Source organism: Microcebus murinus, chromosome 1 (genome assembly GCF_040939455.1).
Source record: "Microcebus murinus isolate Inina chromosome 1, M.murinus_Inina_mat1.0, whole genome shotgun sequence".
NCBI lineage: Eukaryota > Metazoa > Chordata > Mammalia > Primates > Cheirogaleidae > Microcebus > Microcebus murinus.
Genome location: NC_134104.1, coordinates 128562644 through 128588300, shown reverse-complemented (window position 1 = coordinate 128588300; position 25657 = coordinate 128562644). Strand labels below are relative to the sequence as shown.

General features: G+C 36.9%; 1 protein-coding gene across 1 annotated transcript in view; it reads right to left on the bottom strand.

Annotated features, from left to right (window-relative positions):
- The window catches only part of KCNH8 (potassium voltage-gated channel subfamily H member 8), a 361558-nt gene extending 336518 nt beyond the window's left edge, over positions 1-25040 (bottom strand). The window contains exon 1 of the mRNA XM_012783282.3: positions 24755-25040. Coding sequence (XP_012638736.2) covers positions 24755-24830 — 76 coding nt within the window. The 5' untranslated portion in view covers positions 24831-25040. The remainder of the gene's footprint in view (positions 1-24754) is intronic.
- Positions 25041-25657: the final 617 nt, after the last annotated feature.

Genomic DNA, 25657 nt, shown 5'->3' with positions numbered 1-25657 from the left:
CTAATAAATATAGTTGTCAAGAATTTGTGCTTAGATAGGTCTTGGGGAAGCAAAGAGAATTATTTTCTTTGAGAATGAATATGAAGAAGTAGAATATGTAATACTCAAGAGAATCAGTCATAGATATAATTCCTTCATTTTGGTGAATTTATTTAAATATTCTATCATTTTCTCATAAATCATAAATTGTGTGTAGTTTAATATCAATGATTAAGAGTGTTTTCCTGTCATGAAATATATAGTTTTGTGCCTTTCTCTCCTGTGCCCTTTTTTTCTAAATCCCTTCCCTCTACGCAAATTTACCAATTAAGCAAATAATTAAAACATGAGTATGCTGTAGACAAAGTGCATCCATCTCAACATTTTACCGAAAAAGGAAAATCAAATACGCTTGGGGAAATGTAAGCTTTCACACATTGTGTGGAACATAGTATTAATAGATACTCAATAAATATTTATTGAATAAAAGAACTAGGAAAAACCTGGGAGCTGTCCAGGCATCCATTACTTGAAGCACCAACACGTTGCCCAAGGCACTAACACCGATCCTCCAGTGCTTAGGGAGAAGAAATAGCTTCAAGTCTCCATCTCACAGACCCAAGCCATGATTTATCAACAGGGTTACACACAAGAAACCCAGCATGGCATTTGTTTCTTTTTAATCAGATGCCAGGGTCTCCGGTAAGAGATTCTGATTCAGCAGTTCTGGGACAGAGCTGGGGAATAAGCAGTTGTTATCAACTTACTAGGCAATCATGATATGTAGCCAGGGCTGAGAACCACCTAGAAGAAAATGAATTTCCATACCTAGGTTGATATATATTACACCTTTACATATATATATATATATATATATATATATATATATATATATATACCTTTACTTCTTCGGTTAACCTAACTCAGACAGACATTTTGTTTTCCTCTTCAGTATAGCATGATACATCCATGGAGGAAAGCAGCTAAGCAAATAGCAGGAGACGGAATTAAAGCAATTAAAAAATAAACAAACAAAAATCTTATTATACAGTTAAGAAGACTGGCAGGAGGATGGCGGGTGGGTAACTTCTACCACAATCACAAGGTAGACAAGAGCTCAGACCTAAAATAATACATATCTGACTTTGAATCATGACTGCTACTTTTTCAGCTGTGAAAAATCGCTTAACTTTTTCATACTTCACTTTCTTCATTTGCAAAACAGAATTGAGGCCAATATCTCATAAGATTGTTGTGTGGATTAAATAAGGTTATGTATAAAACATGCTTAGCAGAGAAACCGGTACTTAATAAGAGACCAATAAATGGGTGATACAATGATAATGACAACAATGATGACAACCCCAACGATGATGATGAGGAGGATGATTCCTGAATGTAAGTGATCAAGGAATTTTATAAACTCTAGATAGTTGAATAGAAAAACAAAACAATTCTTATTTCACGCTTATCAGTTCAAGAATTTTTAGAAAATATTTTTTTGTAACTCTACTATGATTTAGGAACTCTGCGCTGGAGAAACAATCATTAAAAAGACCAGACTGCCTTCAAGAAGTATGAATTCTTGTGGAGGAAACAAATATATAAGTAAAAAATAATAATAGTAACATAACATCATAATGAGTACAAACAAGGCCTATCTTTTTCTATGAGCTATATATATTTGGCTCCAAATACAGTTTTTGCCGAGATAATCTAGGTACTAAGAGGCAGCAAGATTTACAACGAGGTTGCTCTTTTGTTACTTGCCCAGCCTAAGAAGGTAGCCAAAGTATTCTCATTACTGTGAAGCAGCAGATAGCAGAAAAAGAGAAAGCCATTTTTACCCAGAAAATGCACTTAAAGACAGCAACTACCTCCAAAGATCAGAAGCCTTTTTCACTCCTACATGATTGAGAAAGGGAATTACTATACTCAGACGAGATTACCCCGTTGTTACGCAATGAGTGCAAACACTGTCAAGTTCTCACACACGTTCAGCATGGGGACCCTTGACAACTGAGTGAGCAGAGAAAATTCAACCAGCTAACCAATGCCAGCATAGCAAAATTACGTGACTTATTTTTCTAGTTTTCAAAACTCATCTCAGCTTCTCACTTTATATAATCAACCCAGACCCATGCCTCACTCTGGGTTAATGGGACATTTCTCATTTTATCTGTAAACTCAGCAGTGAAAGTAATTAGCATGTTTCCTTGCTCCCTTCAAAAAAATGTCACAGACACTAATTTAAAAGTACACATGAGATCATTTAAGTGAATCTAGTAATCAGAGGAGCACAGCTGTCATTCATGGGATCTTACTTCTGATAGGCTCATTTATTTATAGAATGGAGCTACTGAATAGCTACCTGAATAATGAAGAGGAATTGAAGAAAAGCTCTACCATTTGCATCAACTCTTAACAGATGACAACTTGAAAACTAGATTGCAAGCAGGGATCATTCATTTTTTTCTGACTCTTAGTTTTTACCCCTCCAGTCACTGAGAAATAAATAGATATAGAGAGATGAATGAACAGAAGCAAAAATATCAACTATATTCTCCAAGGAACCCAATTTAACCTAGAAATCTCTAAGCCAGAAAGGAAGTTTCTCAGAGAGTAAAAAAAAAAAAAACACAAAACTGATTTTCTTAAAATTTATGTTTATTTATATGATGACTTATTCCAGAAAAGGGATTATTCATACAGCCTACAGAAATATATACAGTTTATAAAAGAACAAATGAAGAAATCAGAACCAGTAAGAATAAGAAAAAGACTATGTGGCCAAAAATATTATCTTTATTTAAAATATGTGCCCCAAGAACTTGTACACTTGCTAAAGGAAGGCTGATCATTGAATTTGAACATCCTTAAGCCTGTTTAGGGAGAAAACATGAACAGGTGCACAATATTTCCAAAATCCTTTCCCATCTAACTCTCTGATACTGAAAAATGTTTCTTTAAGCTTGAGGCATTATTACATTATACATGGTAATTCACTTTAGGAGCAATTAACATTCAATTGAAATAATAATAAATTCTAAAAAGTTGTGTGTGTGTGTGTGTGTGTGTGTGTGTGTGTGTGTGTGTTGGGGATGGAGCCTGGGAACTGTTAAGAAAGGGAAACAAAGAAATCAGAGGTTAAGAATACAACAGAAGAAATTTACAAGAATGTTTTTTCCTCAATGTCCATATCTATAAAATGGAAATGATGTCATTTCTTTAAATATGTCACAAAAATTTGATAGGATGAAATATCAACATAAAGTGAAATAAGGGAAGAATATAGGTAGCATATAAGGTTGGAACACATAGATATGGATCCCTTCCATGGATCTCAAATAGAAAAATTATTTGATTTTTTTCCCAAATAAGTAGGGTACTTATGAAAAATAAATGAGATAATATGTATGCTTTTGTAACAAAACGTTATATATAATCTCAGAGATAATAGAACTAATGTTGAAGTTATCTGACTGGAAAACAAAAGATAAGTATATACAGCCTCTCTGTCATTAGGAGAATATTGATTGATCCTTGATAGGCTCCAGAAGGTTTACTTTAGCTGGAGCCATCCATTTATCGAAGGACAAGTATGCGCTAGGTATCTTCGTTGTAAAACAGGATAATAAAATGTATCTATTTTAGTTCCCATTTCTATTAAGTTTCCAAAATACTAGATGCAAATGTCTAGTATGGGATGAAAGACTACAAACACAGGATTTTCAAATGAGGTAAACAAAAACCAGTTTTGCACACTCGGAACCCTTCATTCACACTGATGTTATAGAAGGGTAGCCTTGGGAGATCTGGGGTGAAATTTCTAAGAGGTAGACAGGTCTTGGCTCTTTACATCAAGCCCAGAAAGTGGGTCTTTAGTAACATACTCAAAGAACATTCTCTGGAAACTTTGGGAAAACAATTTGAATGGTGAGAGACTGTGGCTGGCCAGTCTGGTGGAGTGAAGAGAGATTGCCATATAAAATGCAGCCTGAAAAGAATATGCAGGCATTCCCTACGGATTTGATGTAAACCATACTCACAAAAGAACCAGCTTAGGGATGTCTAAGTTTCTGACCAAGAGGACTCCGGTAGGGGTGGACTGATCCCTTTAGAAGAAACTGAAGGGGTAACAGTGGATATATTGGTTAATGTGAAAAGAGTCATAAACTAGAGATAAATGTGATCACTCAAGTAGAAGGGAACAATAGGTGATACATACCCTGGGATGGTGTGTGTGTGTGTGTGTGTGTGTGTGTGTGTGTGTGTGTGTGTGTGTATGTGTGTGTGTGTATACAAGAAAGTCTTATAAGCCCAAGAAAATGTCCAAAGAAGAATCAGCTTCACCACGACCTGAAAGCACATGCCATATTCCAAAGACATAACAATCAGATGGCACAACTACCACTAATCCCAACAGGACAGTGATCAATCAGAATGACTTCTACCAGTTTGACAAAAGCAGTGCATATCAAGAGAACATCAGCTTTTTTTCCAAAATGCCAATGACGGATTATAGTGATATTAGTTAACTAAGAACTTTTCTGCTCTGTATCTCTCCTCCCTCCTCCAGGCTCAACCCTGGAGGAGCCTGAGGCAGCCTAATGAGTCCAGCTGTGGAAGAGCAGTCTAATCTCCAGGTAGGGAACTTTCCCACTGTGGGTGGCCAGGCCAAACTGGACCTCTGCTAGGGGAGAGAGGAAGGTGTCATTTCAAAGGAAGATGGAAATTGTGACTATTATGTTGGACTAAATCTTTTTTTTTGTTTTTTTTTTTGAGACAGAGTCTCGCTTTGTTGCCCAGGCTAGAGTGAGTGCCGTGGCGTCAGCCTAGCTCACAGCAACCTCAAACTCCTGGGCTGGAGCGATCCTTCTGCCTCAGCCTCCCGAGTAGCTGGGACTACAGGCATGCGCCACCATGCCCGGCTAATTTTTTTTTTTATATATATATATCAGTTGGCCAATTAATTTCTTTCTATTTATAGTAGAGACGGGGTCTCGCTCAGGCTGGTTTTGAACTCCTGACCTTGAGCAATCCGCCCGCCTCGGCCTCCCAAGAGCTAGGATTACAGGCGTGAGCCACCACGCCCGGCTGGACTAAATCTTTATTAACTGAACTCAGTTTCTTTTGAGAACTATGGAAACCAAAAGATCTTTTTATTACCTAATGTTGGCTTCATGCAAATAGAAGGAAAGAATTGGTGCCATAAATATGGGTTTGAGTAGGACAGTGGGTCAGGAGGTGCTCATTCAGTAAACCAGTTACAATCCCATGATGTTTAGGGGACAGATCAGATGCTTCCAAGTTTCTTTTTAGCCACAGAACTCATTCTTCAAAGGGAAGTTGATGCAAGGCTCAATGAATGTGTGAAATAGCTGATCCCAGAGTCCCTCTAGTCAGGAAGGGGATGGTGAAGTGACAAAGAAGCGGAGGTAATGTGGTGGCCCCTAAATGTGCTGAAGGATAATTTAAAAGCCAGCCCTGAGATCATGCCTTCAACAGATAAGCCTTTGAATTCATAATTATATTTTAAGTGTTTTTTTTTTTCATTTCAGAGATGAGAATTCAGTATCTCCACATGTTTTTCTGAGGAAATTTGTTAATGAGCTTTAACACTTTAAACACTTTTAATCCTTTAAACACTTCCTGGAAGTTGTTAGTCTTCATCTTTAGTATTTGAAGATGATTGTTATGTGGCTGGGGAGATATTCAAACACTCTGAGGCAGCACATGCCATCTTTATATGTTTACCCAGGTCTGTTGGCTTTTGTGGGGTATTTTAACATTTGTTCAAACAAATGCTCTTAACCCTTTACAGCTGTAAGTCCTAGGAGCCCATTCCATACAGTTTACAGATGAAGACACCGGAGCTAAAAATGAATGGATAGAATACTGTTGGGCAATAAAAAAAACAACAAACTATTGATAGATACATGTATCAACTTGGAAGGATCTTAAGAAAATGATGTTAAGTGAGAAAGTCCATCTCAAAAAGTACTTATTGTATGACTGTATTTACATAATGCTCTTGAAATAACAAAGTTACAGAGATGGAGAACCGATTAGTGGTTTTCAGGGGTTAGGAGGGAAGTAGCTCCCTCCGAGGATGGTGATAGTTGTAAAAGAATAGCACAAGGGATCCTTGTGAATAAATGGTCCCACATCTTGACTATGGCAGTTGTTCCATGAATCTACACATGTGATAGAATAGGACACATTTGAATAAGCCATGACACATCCACACAACAGAAGCAACTTTGCTTCAAAGCCTAAGAGGTTTCAGTTATGCAAATCTTTTCAATTCCCTCATCCAACTCTTTCTGGTAGCAATATGATATGATTTAAAAACAAAAGCTGACAACTAGGACAAATGGTCCCAGTTTTGTCTGTGCCACTCATCTGTTCAGTAACTATAAGGCAACTAATATTCAATTTCCTCATCTGTAGAACAGGGATAAAGGTGTCTGCCATGCCTATCCCATTTTGTTGTGAAGAACAAATAAGAGAGAAACCTGTAACAGAAAACAAGTGGAAGCATTATACTAACCTATCATTTAGTAAGTGCAGGAAGTTGGTTATTATCTCTCTGGTCATTTACAGCTGACATTCCAGCACCACAGCCGAGTTGCTTTAAGCAGAGCTTCAATAGTACACTAACCATTAGTGGCTTTGTCACCTGGTGCCAAATAGCTCACATTGATGACTTTGTCATAGAAACACAGTGAAAAAACTATTTAGGGCCTGAAACTATAAAACTTGCTTTAAAAGTACTAGATGCTTATTACTTCAGCATAGAGTTTAAGATTACATGCCATTGCCATCACCATCCTTACTCTGACGTTTGTCTTTCAAAGAACCTGTTGGTTTTCTTATTGTCCTCAAGCCTACTGGTGTGACCATTATTGGACAGCATTGCTGCAAGGTAATTTAACACAATTTGGTTCTGTGTAACTAGAAAATTCGTCACATCATGAAAGCTTTCAATGAGGCAAACTTTTTTTTTTTTTTTTGTATTTTGAAAATGCATTCATTCAATATACATTGGAAGTTTTAACCATGTACAAGGAGCTGTGCTGGGGGCAAGGCTCAACAGGATCAACAGGATAGAGATGACTGCCATCCCTTTTATCTTACATTCTAGTAGAAGCAGGCTGACTGCACAAAGCATTATGCAAAAGCGTGTATTTGCTTTTGCATGTGTAGTTTTCTAGCATATTGAAATATTAAGAAGCTCTCCTTTTTTAACAATTTCATATAACTCAAAAGTAACATCATAAATCTTCTACTCTATGATATCCATTAACTGCAGTCACTTGATGTTTCCAGATATAAAAAATTAAATATTAACTGCAGGTGAGGAAATAAAAAAACTATTTCAAGATACCAAACGATCATTTTACAGAGAGGCATGGCTAGCAATTTTTAAAGAATTTTTAACTTTTGAAACGTGTTATTTCCCCCCAAAGATAACAATAATAAGTCAAATGTGATAGATTTTGTTGCTGACTCCAATTCTCCTTCAACATATAATTTTCAGTGCCCACTCACTGTGGGAAGAGCATCATTCCCATAGCTATGTTGTCCATGTAACTTAGCATAAGTAATGGGTTATTACCAAATATGACACAAGCAAAGTCTTTATTTTATTTTATTTTTTTGAGACAGAGTCTCGCTTTGTTGCCCAAGCTAGAGTGAGTGCCTTGGCATCAGCCTAGCTCACAGGAAGCTCAAACTCCTAGGTTCAAGCAATCCTTCTGCCTCAGCCTCCCGAGTAGCTGAGACTACAGGCATGCACCACCATGCCCAGCTTATTTTTTTTCTATGTATATTAGTTGGACAACTAATTTCTTTCTATTTTTAATAGAGACGGGGTCTCGCTCTTGCTCAGGCTGGTTTCGAACTCCTGACCTCGAGCAATTCGCCCACCTCGGCCTCCCAGAGTGCTAGGATTACAGGCATGAGCCACCACGCCAGCCCAAGCAAAGTCTTGAAAATGGTTTGTGGTACTGCGTTGGCTTTGTTCTATCTCTGCCATCACCACAGGGTCATGCTCAGGCTTATATATCAGAAGAGACATGAGAAGAGACCAGAAATGCCCCAACTAAGCTTCCTAAACCAAGCCCATACAGGCATAGAGCCTGTAGACCGTCTACACAAGCTTGAGTGAGTCCAGCCACGATCCCAGAGCAACCCAGCTAAGCCCAACCTGGATTAGGTGGATTCCTAGCCAACCCACAAACGTGTGAGCTATACTAATCAGTAGATAATTAATATAGCAAACAAGTCTGTACTACTGACCAAAAAAATAAAATGAATATTGACTTTAATCTGATTTTACTGTTAAAATAATAATTTTGTGTTAGTAATTCAATATCTTCATTGTTCATTTTTACTTATTTCTTAGCTTCATACACTCAATAATTTGGATCTGCACAAGTAACACAAGTAATCATATACCATAAAAGGCTGTTCATCAAGAGATTGAGAGACAAATAAGATGAATTGCAGAGTATGTGTCATTCTAGTGTTGTAGTTATAACTCTATCCTTCTTTCCACCATCCCAGAAATCATTTTTAATAGCTTTGTTGAAGTATAATTAACATACAGTAAACTGCATATATAAAGAGTGTACGAATCTGATAAGGACAAGTTTAAATTAGGATGTATACACCCAAGACATCATCATCACAATGAACACAGTGACCATATCCATCATCCTCAAAAGTTTCCTCATGTCCCTTTGTAATTCTACCCCTCTCAACCCTACCCCACCCCTAAGCAACTACTGATCAGTCAGAAGCATACTTAAATTCAAGTTAGTGTGACATTGTTCTATAGATAACTCTGAATCTATTCCAATGTTATCAAGCTTCTGGACTTGTAGCATAGCTCTCAAATCTCCAACACCAGTGGGTCATTAGCCTTAGATAAGAAGAACCATTTTGGATACTTTATTCTAACAAGAGAGGTAAAATCCTGGATAATCCAGTAAATACTGCTTATAAAACATTGCTGCTTGGCCGGGCGTGGTGGCTCATGCATGTAATCCTAGCACTCTGGGAGGCCGAGGCAGGCGGATCGCTGGAGGTCAGAAGTCCGAAACCAGCCTGAGCAAGAGCCAGACCCGGTCTCTACTATAAATAGAAAGAAATTAATTGACCAACCAAAAATATATATAGAAAAAATTAGCCGGGCATGGTGTCTCATGCCTGTAGTCTCAGCTACTTGGGAGGCTGAGGCAGAAGGATTGCTTGAGCCCTGGAGATTGAGGTTGCTGTGAGCTAGGCCGATGCCACGGCACTCACTCTGGCCTGGGCAACAAAGTGAGACTCTGTCTCAAATAAATAAATAAAACATTGCTGCTTTACAAATTTTTGGACTAAGGTTCCCAAACGGTGTTAAAGCATAAAAATAGTTTGTAAGTTTCTCATAGTGAAATTAAGTATGAGTATGATCATAAAGATCTTAATCATAAATCTAATGCCTTACACTTTAAATCTAATTTTTTGCCTTTTATTAAACATACCCTGTTATTGTCAAAACTATGTGTATAATTACCAGCTTCAGTACTTAAGAAGTATGTGTGACTTTTGACAATTTATTTAACCTTTCTGGGCTTCAGGTTCCCTATCCATAAATTAGGAATAAAGATGTCTAACTTGCAGTGTTGTAGAGATTAAATAAACTAATGGAGGTGAAAATATCAAGTATAGCACTGCATTCATGGAAGACCTGAAATCATTTAGAGGTGTACCATTATCACAAGAGAAATGTGACAACAAACATACTCTTTGGAATAATGTCTGACAGATTTTATTAGAGTCATGTATTCAGTTGAAATCACTTATGACAACCTGTCTCTGGGGTATGAAGCCTATATGACACAACATCCATTAAAACATGCAATTAAAACAGTTAATAATTGTTAAAAAATAAATTCATACATCGTTTAAGTCCTCATTGTTTAATGTTTTCCCTTGTTTATCCATTGATACATTTCAGTATTTTCCTGTCTGCAAGTTTTGTTTAAAATAATTGCTATTCAAACTGGGTGCGGTGGCCTACCTACAGGCAGTAGGATTACACCTGTAATTTTAGCACTCTGGGAGGCTGAGGCAGGAGGATAGCTCAAGGTCAGGAGTTCAAAAACAGCTGCACAGCCAAGGAAACCATCAGTAGAGCAAATAGACAACCCACAGAGTGGGAGAAAATATTTGCTCTCTACACCTCTGATAAAGGTCTAATAACAAGAATCTATCTAGAACTTAAAAGAATTAATAAGAAAAAATCAAACAATCCCATCAAGAAATGGGCAACAGAAATGAAAAGAAACTTCTCCAAAGAAGACAGAATAATGGCATGCAAACATATAAAGAATTGCTCAACTTCTCTAATTATTAGAGAAATGCAAATCAAAACCACAATGAGATGCCACCTAACCCCAGTAAGAATGGCCTATATCAAGAAAACCCAAAACAACAAATGCTGGCGAGGATGCAGAGAGACAGGAACACACCTACACTGCTGATGGGACTGCAAATTAGTGCAACCTTTGTGGAAAAGAATTTGGAGATACCTCAAACAGCTAGAAATAGAAATATCATTCAACCCTGCAATAGCATTGTTGGGCATCTACCCAAAAGAGCATAAGACATTCTATTATAAAGACATCTGCACCCAAATGTTTATAGCAACACAATTCACTATTGCACGGTCATGGAAACAACCCAAGAGCCCATCAATTCATGAGTGGATAATTAAAATGTGGTATATGCTCACAATGGAATATTACTCAATCCTAAGAAATGACTGTGAGCTAGCACCATTTATGCTATCCTGGATTAAGCTTAAGCCCGTTATCCAAAGTGAGGTGACACGAGACATGGAAAATGGGCTCTACATCTACTCTCCATCAAATTGGTACTGACTGATTAAAACTATGGTTTTCAAATGGTGGCAATGCTCACCAGGGATTCGGGGGGGGGGACCCAATCTTAGGGATGTGGCGAACATTTTAGAGGGGAAGGGCATAACTCTAACCCTTCTTAGGGAGAGGCAAAGATATACAATGTAACTAAAATGTCAAAAACAAAACAAAACAAAACTTTTTATCAGATGGTGGGCAGGTAGGAGCGGGAAGGAGGAAAGGGGTGTATGCTTCCATAACCTGTGTGATGCACACCACCGGGGCATTGGACACATCGGAGGGAGTAAGGGGAGGCAGGGGCAATATTTGTAACCCTAACAATATTGGTACCTCCATAATATGATGAAATAAAAAAAACAGCCTGAGCGAGACCCCATCTCTACTAAAAATAGAAAGAAATTAATTGGCCAACTAAAAATATATAGAAAAACTTAGCCAGGCATGGTGGTGCATGCCTGTAGTCCCAGCTACTTGGGAAGCTGAGGCAGGAGGATTGCTTGAGCCCAGGAGTTTGAAGTTGCTGTGAGCTAGGCTGATGCCACAGCACCCTAGCCTGGGCAACAAAGAGACTCTGTTTCAAAAAAAAAATTGCTATTCACAAAAATGTTTAAAATCTGAAGTTTTTAGTATATTGTTTATTAAATATCCTGATTAAATATTTTTAAGTAATTTCAAATAAAATGCAAAGAAAATATGAAAGACTGATTTAGAAAAGGCTAAACACTTGAGAGTGTTTAGAAATACTGATTCAAAGGCTCAAACATTTCAAAATTCTGACTGATGACAGGCAGTAGAAAGAGAAACCATGTGCTGCTATGCCAAATATTTTTCTGTATTTAACATTATAAATCATGTAGTATAATTACTGTAACTAATTCTTCATATGTAAAAATATTTAGTAATTTCATCAGGATAGGTTCTAACATGATTGATAGAATATAACCATTTTTGGACACAAAAATAAATTAATTGTACACTACATCAAGTCCAAGAATATTGATACGTCACATAATTTTTAAATTTAGTAACCATTTTCTTTACCATGACTCCATGCTCTACCAAAATTCACATTTATCTTGTCACCACCATATTAATAACTTTACCTGTAATGATCTTTTAAGCAGACTTTACAGTAACATTTACAGTAACATATTACTCACCACTATAACGGTAAATAAACTTTGAAAAGCTTTATTTAAATCCATGAATTAGATGCCAAAACTCAAACATTATTAAAATTAACTGATTTTCCATTGGAAACCCTGATGGCATTAATACCTACTAAGCTCTTCTGCCAATAACAGCACACACATTAACCACTGTCGCTTCATTTTTTCTATATACAAAAAAAAAAACAACCTTAAAAAATGAACAAAATTTTCAACATTAAAATAGAACTATTGGTTCTTTCAAAAAAAGAATGAATTGCAAAATCATTTATCTAAGTGAAAGAAGTCAGACAAAAAAACCTGCTATATACAGTAATATCCCCTTATCCACAGCAGTATGTTCCAAGACCCCAGGCAGATGCCTGAAATTGAGTACAGTACCAAACCTAGTTCTCCTCAAAAGGAACATGTTTCTGCTCACATCCTCCATGCACAAATTTATTGCCTTTTCTATATTAAACACTTTTCATGTACTGTGGCTGTAACTTTTGCAGTTTGAGGTTTGACAGCAAAACTAGCACAAATTTCTTTTTCCTTCTTCACAATTTCACACATATAAGATTCATTCTTACCATAGATCACAGCAACCTCAGCATATGATTTTTTTTTTTTTATTCCTTATTATGTCAAGAACTTTCACCTCTTCAGTTAAAGGAAGCATTTTGTAACTTCTCTTTGGCACATCCAAATAGCCAGCACCACGACTTTTGCACTTTGGAGCCATTATTAAGTAAAATAAGGGTTATAAGGGTTACTTGAACACAAGCACTGTGATGCTGTGACAGTCAATCTGATAACCCAGATGGCTTCTAAGGGACCAATGGGTAGGTAGCGCATACAAGCATGGATACCCTGGACAAAGGGTGATTCACATCCCAGGCTGGTCAGAGTGAAACACCATGACATTTCATCATGCTACTCAAAATGGCATGCAATTTAAACTTATGAATGGTTTATTTCTGGAATTTTCCATTTAACATTTTTGGACGTTATTTAACTGAAACCCATGGGAAGCAAAACTGCAAATAAAGGGGGACTATTGTACTGTGTGATTTCATTAATATTACATTCTAAACAAAGCAAAACTATAGGGATAGAAAACAGCTTAGTAGCTGCCAACTACTGCAAGTAAGGGGAAGGTACTGACCTTTGGGGGTGAGGATACCGTTCTAAATCTTGACTGTGGTTTTGGTTACATGACTGCATACATGTTGCAAAATTCACTGAACCATAGTATACTTAAAAGGAGTGATTTTTATTGTATGTACATTATGTCATTACAAACTTCACCAAAAAAATAAATAAATAAAACACAGTTAGAAGAACAGTTCTTTAACCTAAATGAAAAGTTATGTCTCACAGAATAAGTCCAAGATAACTTCTGCATAATATATCATCATTTGCAGGTATATTCTTCTTAAATCAGCTACTAATTTTGTAAGATCAGACTGATTCTTATTCAGCAGATTTATGTATTCTGATTTTAATGTGGTCAGTGATACTGCCCCAATGTGGGCATCCATGATACATGTAAATGTCAATATTTTCTTCCAGTTATATATTTGTTATCAATTTTCTTAAGAAATTAGAATTTAATATTTCATTAAATACATTTGTCATTTTTGTGAGGTTACTGATGCCAAAAAAGTTTACTATAAAATTTTTATTAAACATGGAAAATACAGATACATTCTACTTATATCTCATGTGTACCTAAGCTACAATTTCTCATGTTTCTTTTTGACTCCACTAAGTTGTATTCTGGTAGCTTCATGCCTCTCACAGACTATAACATTACTGGTTGGCATACAATGTGCATGGTTCTAGGAAAAGAGATAGATATATAGACATAGATACAGATATATCAATATATAGATATAGATGATATAAATATAGATATAGATATTAGTATCTGAAAAGGGTTGAGATAAAAAATATGTGCTATTTTGCTAGGCATCTTGAAAATTTAAGCATGCATTAAATAAGAACTATATTCACTACGCAGGCATCTGAGATTACTAGACAAGGCCATAGCCAAAGCTATAAGAACTAACTAGAGATTTAAGAACCCATCTCAGTTCTGTTTCAGTGCAATACTTAATAATAATACTTATTAAAACATTAAAAATCTGGTATAAATGCTAAACTAGATGGGACTACCTTATAATCAGCACAAACATAGATGTGTGGTTTCTTCACCAAAATCTAATAATGGACACATACAAAAAGAGAAAACAAATTCCAATTATATACATATGTAACATATTATGCATATTACATGTACATATAATCAGGTAAAAATCCTATATGGGGGGAGGGCAATTCAGTAACATGGCCAAGTAACTTTTACTGAAAGAATGCCAAGATAGTTCAATATTATACAATCTGTTGAATTCATTATATTAATTGATTTAATAAAAAACAAAGAACTACTTTGATAGGTGATGAAAAGGCAATTGATAGAACTGCTTAACGAAATAGAAATACATAAGAAAGTCTCATAATAAAGTAGAAATATATGATAAAATATTTACCTCTCAAACTAAAAGCCAGAAAATACATATTAGAAAATAAAATAACTCCAATTAAAGTTAAGAAAAAGAAGAATTTTCTTTATGGCCACTATTTTTTAACATTGGCCTTAAAATAGCAAAGCAATTAGATGCAGCACAGTTCACAACTACAAAGTTGTGGAAACAACCCAGGTGCCCATCAATACATGAGTGGATTAATAAAATGTGCTATATGTATACCATGGAGTACTATTCAGCTTTAAGAAACAATGGTGATATAGCACCTCTTGTATTTTCCTGGATAGAGCTGGAACCCATTCTACTAAGTGAAGTATCTCAAGAATGGAAAAACAAGCACCACATGTACTCACCAGCAAATTGGTATTAATGGATCAATACCTAAGTGGACATATAGGAATAACATTTATTGGGTGCCGGGTGGGTGGCAGGGGGAAGGAGGGGATGGGTATATACAAACATAATGAGTGAGATGTGCAATGTTTGGGGGATGGTCACACTTGGGGCTCTGACTCAAGGGGGGAGGGGGACATGGGCAATATCCATAACCTTAACATTTGTACCCCCATAATATGCTGAAATTAAAAAAAAAAGAAAAGAAAAAGAGGGGGAAAAAGTAATAGTTCTAAAAGTTGGAAACAAGAAGGCAAAATTTTTATTGTTTGAGCCCAGTAGTAATTCTTACCTGAAAACTCTAAGAAACCAACTGGAAAATTATTACAAAAAATAAAAGAAAGTCAGTAAGCTGGTTGGTTAAAAAAAATAACTTATAAGACTTAACAGTCTTCAGGTAAACAAACATGATTGAATTAGGGGAAAAAAAACAGTGGAAGAAAAGATTCTATTTCACATAACAGTTGCAATGATAAAAATATACTAGAAATAAAATAAATAGGAAATGTGCATGACTTCTATGAAGTACTCTCTAAAAAGATGTAAACAATAGTAATACCTAGCACATTTTTTTGGATATGGATTTTTAACATCATAAAAATATTATTTTTCCCAAAGGAGAGTCCATTAAAAAATATCATCAGGGTTTTTATCCTACTAGATAATCTGATGGTTAAGTTCATATAGACTTCTACATAAGTACAATTAGCCAATTAAAATTCTGGGGGAAAATATAGTGGACTGAGAGTTTTAAGACATATCATAAGGCTCCTATAATTAAAATTGTGGTACTAACATAAAAAAAGATGAATAACTGTAAAAGGACAAAAGCTTAAGATAGAATTACATAGAGGAATACAGAATATGACAAACTAGACATTTCAAATCAGCATGGAGAAGATGAATTGTTGAATAATGTTGTTAGGAAAATTGGATAGGAATCTGGAGAGTATTAATTTTGATCCCTACCTCACACCCAATAGATTAAATTATAGAACTTATTAATGAGTACAAAAAATTGAATATACAAAATGAAACTATGGTAGTATATATAGGATATAATTTTTAAGTAATTTCAGAATAGAGAATGACTCTCTAAGTATGACACAAACCCTAGAAATCATAACACAAATATTGATTAATTCATCTATAACAAACAAAAACTGGAAAAAACACATAATTCACATTACCAAGAAAGTATTCATTTTTTTACTATATAGAGAGCTGAAAGATGTCACAAAAGGGAATAACAACAATTCAGTTAATAAAGGACAATGAATGTGAAACAAGTATGTTCAAAAAAGAAATTTAAATAGCCATTAATACATTAAATAATGAACTACATTTATAGTAAACAAAAATACATTAAAAATCACAAGAAGCCATGTTTCATATATTAGTCTAAAAGTAATTCAAGTGATGGAATAAAAAAGAATATGCTGAAATGCTATACAAATATTTAGCTATTACAAATATCATTCAAATAATTTTACAACTTTTGGCTTATTAGAACCAACAGTACAATACATAATATGAGTGCTGCACAGATAGAGAAGAGCCTTAGATGTTTGTTAATCATGTATCCCCAAACCTGAAACCACACATTTATTGGGAAAGAGTGGCAAGCTCCTTGTCAGATGACTGAGGTGTAGCCTAACTGAAGCTGTACCAAATTAACAAAATGCAAAAGCTCTTTCTCATTACCCCAGTCCCAATACCCTAGTTCTCTTCTATGATTCATAAAATCACAGAGGAAACATTTACCTAAGTGTTAATGTTAAAAGCACACCCAATTTTATCTTCTACATTATTCTCTCTATTGAAGGAATAACCAGAATACCACAGGTGAGGACAATCTATTTCTTGTCAAACTGGGCATTTGAAATTTTGATAACATCTGAACTTCTTATGTGGATCTGTTTTTCCAGAAAATGAAATAAAACATGATAAGACTGATACGTGTTCTTGTTGTAGTTTTCTCTAGTTCAATAACTGGAATAAGAAATTCATTTGGACTGACAAATGCAATAAAGATGTCTGTCCAAAAGAGTTAACAGAACAAAAAGTAAATCTACAAAAAAAAAAAAAAAAAAAAAAAAAAGAGTTGTAGATTAGATTTAAGAGTTGGAAAGCTAGGTGCTTTTATTTCTTTCTATAAGATCACTGTGGAGAAAAAGTCAATGATTCCTGTTTAAAAAATGTCAATAGTACCCGACCCCAGAGAATATATTTCTCTCAATAAAAGCAGACTCAAAATAGGTAGAAGAATTTCCTCCGTAAGACCTCAATGAAGTAAAAATCCAAAATGATGTTACTATAATAGCTATGAGAGTTGGAATATCTTCACAGAGAGATTAGCCTTACAGTAGAAAAAAAAAGTGACAAGGAAGGACTAAAGTCAGCAAATTCTAAGCACCAAAATCTCAAAGAAAATGGATTTCTTTATTTCTAAAAAAATGGACAGATTTTCTTTGATGAGCAAAACCACTTTGGACAATGAATACACTTAGTAGTTCCAGATATGAGTCTTAAACACCAAATTTAAAATATTCTTTAGATGACAAGTACTTAAAGCATAATATATCAAAAGAAAAAAAAAACAGCATATAAACTAGAAATGGCTGAAAACTTTAAAGGCAAAATCCTTTTGCAAGAGTTAGAAACTAGAAAGGATACCGCAGAATGCCCTAGTCAATTACATTTACTACACAAACACATTTTAGAGGCAGTATGATACAATGGAAAAACCACAGGATATAGTAGAAAAATCCCAGGCTAGTGTGACATAGTAGAATTCTGAGCTTGAGTTTTGTCATCTTTGACTTAAAAAGCAGGTGGTGCCTTCCACGTTGCCGGGCTGTTGGGCTGTGGTAGAACCAGCACAGGACACAGCATGTATGTGGACATGCCCAAGATGGCAGTCACTATTATTGCTGGAGTTTAATGAAAGAAATTAGTGCTTGAACCATGGGAAAATAAGGGGCTGGAAGCCAGTCTAGAATTATGCTCCAAAACTAAATGTAATCATGAAATATTAAATAAACAGAACACAAGTTACCACTGAAGGGAAATAAAGGTGATTAAAGTACAGCCCTGGCCCTCAAGGAACTTGAAAATCATTTACTCACAGAAATATTTATTGAGTGGAGACTTTGTTCCAAGTATAAGTCTAAGCAATGGGAATAAGAAATGAATAATGACATAGGGCTTCAAAGAGTTCATAATTGAGTATTAAAATATGACAGCATACAATTACAGCACCTGTAAGAGCTGGTTAGAGGGATGGGCAAGGTTATGTGAAAGTACAGAGGAAATGTCACCTAACTATTTGCAGCCCTCACCAAAGGAGTTTAATAGGATGTAACTTTTAGCATGGGTCTGGAAGAACAAAAATCATCTTCTTCAAATGAAATACAGAGTCCCAGAGCCATGAATGAGCAGGGAATTTAGGATGAGTATGTCTGCTGCTGGGGAGGCAATGGTTGGAAAAGATCCTGTAGGGTCATCCAGGGGTCGCATGATTCTTGGGACATTACCCAAGAAATAGCAGGGAGTCAATGGATGGCTTTAATCAGGAATGTTAACATGATAAATGTTCGTATGATTTTTAATAGAAATCACTCTGGGGACATAAGAAACTGAAGGGATGGGCTGCAGGAAAGGGGCTAATAGCCACAGGGCTCTAGTTAGAAAAAGGTTGCAATTGTGGAGATGAAAAGAATCCAAATTAAAACAGAAGCAAATGAAGAGGGAAATGAGGGGCCAAATTAGGGTATTTCTGCAGTAAAATATCAGGCATTTGATGACCAATTAGGTGTGTGGGCAGTCAAGGCCGACTCGGATATCTAGCTTAGAGAACTAAGTGGGTGGTAATGCCAATAACAGGGCCAGAAAATGTAAGAAGACAAATAGGTTTCATAGGCTAGAAAAGATTATTAGTTCATTTGGGGACAAGAGAATTTTGAAGGGTTTAAGTGAGATTGATAGTTGTATTAACAACTATAAAGGAAAGCAAAATATGTCTTCCAAGGAATTTATAAGCCAAGAACTAAATTTGACTGTTTAAATTACTGAGAGAGCTCTTCAATTGCTCCAGTTGCTAAATATAAACTATGCCAAAGGTAAAGCTGAAGTGTCATCTTTTTGTTTGTAGGCTATGGTAAACCAAAATGGAATTTAAAACCTAGTATTTTAGATGATATCAGCAAATACACATTGCCAGGGTGAACTCTACTATCTTTGCAGCAGCTGCAATTCTGTACCTTTTAATGTTGGCATTTCTTCAACCAACTTCACTGGGACTGAATTTTAGTAAGCCCTCAATTCTTTTTCTTCACCACAGGCATAATTCTATAGTAGAACACAGGGGTGAAAAGCCTTAGAGGAGAAGAGTAGTCAGCTATGTGGTGAGAAATCAATCTATCCCTTCCCTAAGAGAAAGTTAGCTCCCTAGGAGAAATAGACATTCCTAACAAAATGAACACATCAATTCCACTGCATTCTATGAGACCCCTGTCCAAGTAAGTATTAAAGCATTATTAGAAGAGATGGTAATAAGAAAAATCTTAAGTCTCAAGGTTGACATTTCTTTTATATTATGCTTCAGACTGTAGAACATGGGAAGGTTGAGAGTTTTTAGAGTTTTTAAACCAGGTGTAGATAGCACCATACTTTTTACCAAGACATGGATCTGTCACCTCCAACAGATTATGACAAAACACTCTGCCTTTAAAGACCTTCCATGTCTGGCCTACCTTACTTTCATTGTCCTCTTGCCTCTACCTCGCCCCCTAACATCCTCTAAAATACCTGTTATTCTCCCTAAAGCCTCTTTTTAGCCTCAATGACAAGTGCTGTACAAATTGGCGAACTGAATAAAATACTGTTTTTGCCCCATCATATATGAGACCATCATTCTCACCCAAAAGTCTTTTATTATATGAAGCCCACCCAGATCTCCCCATAGAAACCATTCCTCCCTCATCCAAACATCCACAGCATCTTCTGAATTGTTCTTATCCCTTTCCAGCCTATATTATGACAATTTGTGTATATGTTTTCTTATCCCACTTGAGAAAAAGATAAGCTGATCTATCCCAAAGATCCTAGTATGATGGTTTTGTATATAGTAAGTGTCCATTAAACATTATTGGATAAATGATTGAATGAATAAATAAAGTACACATTTCTTCAGAGAGACTGTGCTCCTCCCACAAGTCTGTTGAACCCAGAATATCTCAGAAACGAGTAACTCAGTACACTTCTACAAAGGCTTTTTCTTCTTTGTCAACCTCATTGGCCAGAAGAGGTCTCGTGTCATAGCCTTTGGTCTGAAGGTAATACCAAATGCTAGAGCCTACAAAGAATATATTGTTGGCATAATTTCTATTCTTAACATATCAGATATCCATTTTTCTCTATATAATGATGTCAGAACAAAATAATGTGATGTTATTTTCTAAGACTACATACTACACCTTTTTTATCATGTGTATATCTCAGTCATCAAAGAGAAGCATTTCTAGCAAAGATATAAATCCAATTTTTATAAGTCAAAGGCTTTGTTCATTGCAGGGAAGTTATGTGAATTCCTGTGATAAGTCCTTTGGAGGGCACAGAATTCATCTACAAAGTCAAAAGACTGATAATGGGAACCTTGTCCTTCTCCCTGTGCTTCTAATGCTAAGAGATCTATGTACCTTGTTGAAGGTATAAAGATGAAAAGAAAAAAAACCTTGAGAACTGCCGCTGTGTAAAGATTCCAATTTTAAAAAATTTTCTTGGACCATTTTGAGCAGGCTATATAAAAATGCATAAAATATATGCAAACATTAATGAGTTTCTAAACCACTATTATTTTAAACACTTTGATTGGAATCTTCTCGATGGAGTCCACTGGGCTACAAACGTCCTTTAAAAGTTAAATGTTATCTTAGTAACCCCAAAGGGGAAGAAGTATTCTGGCCAAATTTTGATATGGCTGGAAAATGTAGGCTAATGCACCATTATGTTTGAAAATGGATACTTACCTCTGAAAGCTTTATATCTTCAAAAAAAAATGTGTTTTTGTCAAGTGGTGCCCTGTGACAAATATTTGTACTAAAAAACTTTTTTTCAAATATGTACTAATGTATTCGCCTATTATATTTTAACTTTGTCCAGGTTAAATTTATGTACTTAAAGCAAAAGTCTACTCAGAAAATATTTTTTTAAATACCTTAATCAGGGGTCCCCAAACTTTTTAAACTGGGAGCCAGTTCACTGTCCCTCAGATCGTTGGAGGGCCGTTGAAGAGTACGGTGCACATTCCACACATGCGCACTGTGGGCCTGGCATAAGTCAGCTGCTAAGCAGGACAGGCAGCGGTGGCAAAAACACCTGGCTGGCTGTATAAATGTCCTCAGCCGGCCACGTGTGGCCTGCAAGCCATAGTTTGAGGACCCCTGCCTTAAAGAACTCCATAAGAGTAAACTATATGCAGGTCATGATGTTAGGATTGTGTGTGTGTGTGTGTGTCTTAGAGTTGTTCAAGTGAGAAGTGTTGCTATACGTAATAATTCAAAGAAATTCATTGGATTCTCTGGAGTTACTTTCCCCCCCTAAATTGGGTATATAAACAACCTTTCAAAGGTTCTTAGTTTTGAGACTCATTACACTTTAGTTAAACACAAGCCAGCAGAACATATTTCAAGAGTAAATACATTAATTTTATATAAAAAGATTTATATTTTTCAACAATGTTTACAAATCATATTGCATATCAGAAAAAACAGCTTTAATTAATGGTCTATAATTGTCTTTCAATCTTAATATAGCTCACTTCTTAAATACATAAATAAATATATATTATATAAAACAATAAAGTTTTACTAGGTAATAAAATATATCATTAACTTCTGTTATGCTGTTCTGTGATAATACTTCATGTTAAATTAGTACGATTATGTTATTGGATTTTATATTGTCATATATTTATTTTATTCCTGGGAGAATTTTTAGATGATGCTTTAAGTTGTTTTTATTATTTTCCATTACAATAATCAATCAGTAAGGCTAATAATAGCACATGTTGGATAAGTTAGCAAGGTGGTTTGCCAGGTTTACTGTTTGCTCTTAACTTTTTTATCATAAGTGTCAAAAAAATAAGAAATTAGCATAACTATAATGTATATCTCAAAAATAAGGAAGAAAATATACCAACTCAACATATTAAATATTGAGTAAAATAACGTTATTCACTTTCAAGCATAGTTTTTATTTGCATGGGCTGCAACTCTGCAAATTTAAAACTTGCAAATAGTTTTCCTTGCAAAAGAAAATAAATGACAACTATAACAAATCAAGGGAAAGAAGGATGTTCATAGAAAAGAATTTCGGTCATAATAATTACAAAATTATATCAACCAAGAAAAGATGGCATCAGATAAAATCAATATTTAGCTTGGGAAATGATATGCCCATGATTCTAGATATACCAAAATTTGTAGCTAAAAATTTGCCCAAGGTATTTTCTTTAACAGTTCAGATCATTCAAGTCATCTTGTAATTCAAAAATGAGAAGAATGGAAAAGAAAATGAGAAAATAAAACCCTCTTTCATTGAGTGGGGTTTCTTGGGAGGAGAGGTATTCATTAAACATTGTAAGCAAAATCTTGCCAAGGTCAACCTTTATGCTATTGATCACCTGGAAATTTGCTTCACTGATTGCCAGACTTTGTGCAAACTAGTTCCCTCCAAGAATTCCACAGACTCTGTGGAGCACACACTAAGCATGGTCTCCAACAGAGTTCTAGAATTTTTATTATTCCAAATGCTGGTAAGTGATAATGGTCTTCTCAAATAATGATTTAAAATTTCTAACCTACTATTTTCTGACATTAATGTGCTAAAATAGAAAAAGAGCTATTCCCAAGTACACCCATCCCCCCCTACATGCCCTCCTGTTATAGTGAGAGTCAGAAAGTGGCCAAGGTACTCTCATACTGACGATCAAAAGCCCCTCTCATTAGCAATTGATATCTAAATATATCACTGTAGTAATTCCCAGGGATGTGCTGGGATGCTTCACTATACATTGCACTCCATTAAACTTTAAATGACAAAAGGATAGGCAACTATCATTTTCTAATTACCTCATTTTCAATAGATGCATTCAGGATCAATGTTTAGAGCCTTTTAGTTTGAGATGTTCAATTTCAAGAGCAAACATCCACATGAACCGAACTGGCTCCTCAGGTAAAGTAGTACCCACAAGCATGCAGGGTTAAAGACAACAGGGGTGATTTTGTGCGATGCTTGGGTGGCGGTGGTAGTGGCAATGGCAGGGACTTGAAGTTTTCCTACAATATTTTTCTTATTATTATCTAAAGAAGATAGGTACCTAATAGCATCACACTTCACTCAAGCTGTCTGACACATCTAAAATATAAAAGAAGAAAGAATAGCTAAACCTAAAGATAAAAACACTGAAAGAAGTGACCAAATATCCACACCAACTATCATAATTCAGCTAGATGTCAAAAATCAAAATTCAACAAAATCAAAGTAAGTGCTTCATTTCTCTCTCATTCAAACTTTTCCAATTATTCCTTAAGTAGGGTGCTTCCCACCCTAATAAGAGAGTGTATGTAGACTACTGGCATGGAAATGGAATCAGAAGTGCTCTCTCAGACCAGCTCCAAGAAATATACAACCATAGTAAAAACAGTGATGCTGGAACACTGGCTTTTAAGGTAACTGAGTTTCTGTGGATCTTGTAAAACAGAAAAAAAAGGAACATGGGGCACAGAAGCAGCATAAGCTAAAAAGGTGGTGTGGATATTCATAGTGAAACCAACAGAGAGCATTTGTTAGAGGTGGTAGTACAGACTCCTAATTGCAGGGCTAAAGCCTAATGGAATGATCCACAGGGGAAAGCAAAGAGTTTGAAAAGCCTCGAAAGGAGCAGGGACCTGACCGTGGTCCTGAAAGACAGCAACTCGCAGATGATTTCGAACAGCCTCCAAGCATCCACACACCACCTTATCTTTTTTTCCACTGTAGCTTAAATGAGCTCTCAATAGGACAAATAGTATTTGTCCTCAAAAAAAGACGAAACTTTCTCTTATGATCATATCAGTCTTTATAATGCCCAGATCGTCTTTCACGAAGAGTCTCCTTGAGGATTAGGCTAATTTCAGGAATAAGAGGTACGGATGCTATTATTCTAGCTCAAAAGCAGGACTCAAACTCACAACACTTAAAATTGTACAGAAAGCTTACACTTGGCAATCCTGATTCTAGTATGTATTTCTTAAACTCGGATGGGAAATCATGACTACCTGAAACACTTCACGAAATGAAGCTCCACAAAAGAACACTCCAAACTCTCCGTATAATCTAGGGAGCCTTGAAACTCTGGAAGGGTAAGAAACACTAATAGCCCCATTTTCACCCCATAAGATTACAACTCATTTCCTAAAGATACGCAAAAACAGATCCCACGGTGAACACAGGCGTCAATCTTTCTTCAGGCTGTTTCCCAGCCCTTACAAACCCAAGAATCAAGAAAGCCAACTACTACAACAATCCGAAGTGTTAATACTACACCAAACCATGGAAGAAAAAAATCTCTCCGCACAAAAGACACCTTGGCAAGAACAGAGGGTAATTCACTCTTCCGGTGAAAACAAAAAGAAAGGTTGGGGCAAAAGTAACGCATATGAGAAAAATCTTTCTCAGAAAATACTCATCCAAGTGTAAGACTTACGTGTTCCGTCAAAACGGGTAGCGATGGTGTCGAGGAAGGTGTTCTGCGGCGCCAGTAATCCTTTCATAACCGGCATTTTTCCAGCGTGGTGTCGGATTCTCCATCAAAGTTTGTCCAGAAAGATGGTTCGAGAGGAAAGTGCCAAGAAGGGAGAAGGGGAACGTGATGACGGCAGGGGAGGGGGGCCTGGCGTGGTGATGGGGCCGATGGAGGGAAGGGGGAGGGTGGAAAGAGAGAAGGAGCGAGTTCCAGCAGCCGCTGCCGTGGCAGGAGCAGCCCGGAGAGCGCTCCCCGAGCTCGCCCCGCACCTCCAGCCTCAGCCCGCGCAGGCTCCCTCTCCCGCCCCCTCCTCCTCCGCCAACCACCGAACCCCCCCCCCCCAACCCCAGCTTCCATCCGCTGGCGACAGTGCCCGCCAGGCGCCGCCCCGGGGTTCCTCGCCCCCACTTCGCCCGCCCGGAAAGAGCCCGCGGTGGCCCGGGGCGCCGCGCCCTGACCTGTCTCTGGGGTCGTGGAGGACCGCGCTGGGAGCTGGGCGAGGCGCGGTGCCGCGGAGCCTCCGGGTCTCCAAGGGGCGCCGGGAAATGCGAGAGAGCGCGACTCCCACCCCCTAAGAGCCAGTGAACAAAGACCCCTTTGTTCCCGCTGCGTCCCACTCCCGGGGAGACTGGAGTCCCGTGGGTGTGGTGTTGGAGAAGGGGAGGAGAAAGGTCGGGGCAGGTAGCCGGCCTCTGCCTAGAACTTAAGAGGGGGGAGCCCCCCCAGTGGTGTCCAAGGGAGCGGAGGCTGCCAGGAACCCCAGGGGGAGGTGGCCCCCTTCCGGTGCACCTGCCAGAGCGAGTGCGCGCGCTAGGAGAGCAGGGCAGCTCGAGTAGTTGTGCGGCCCCCTCCCAGTCACCACGG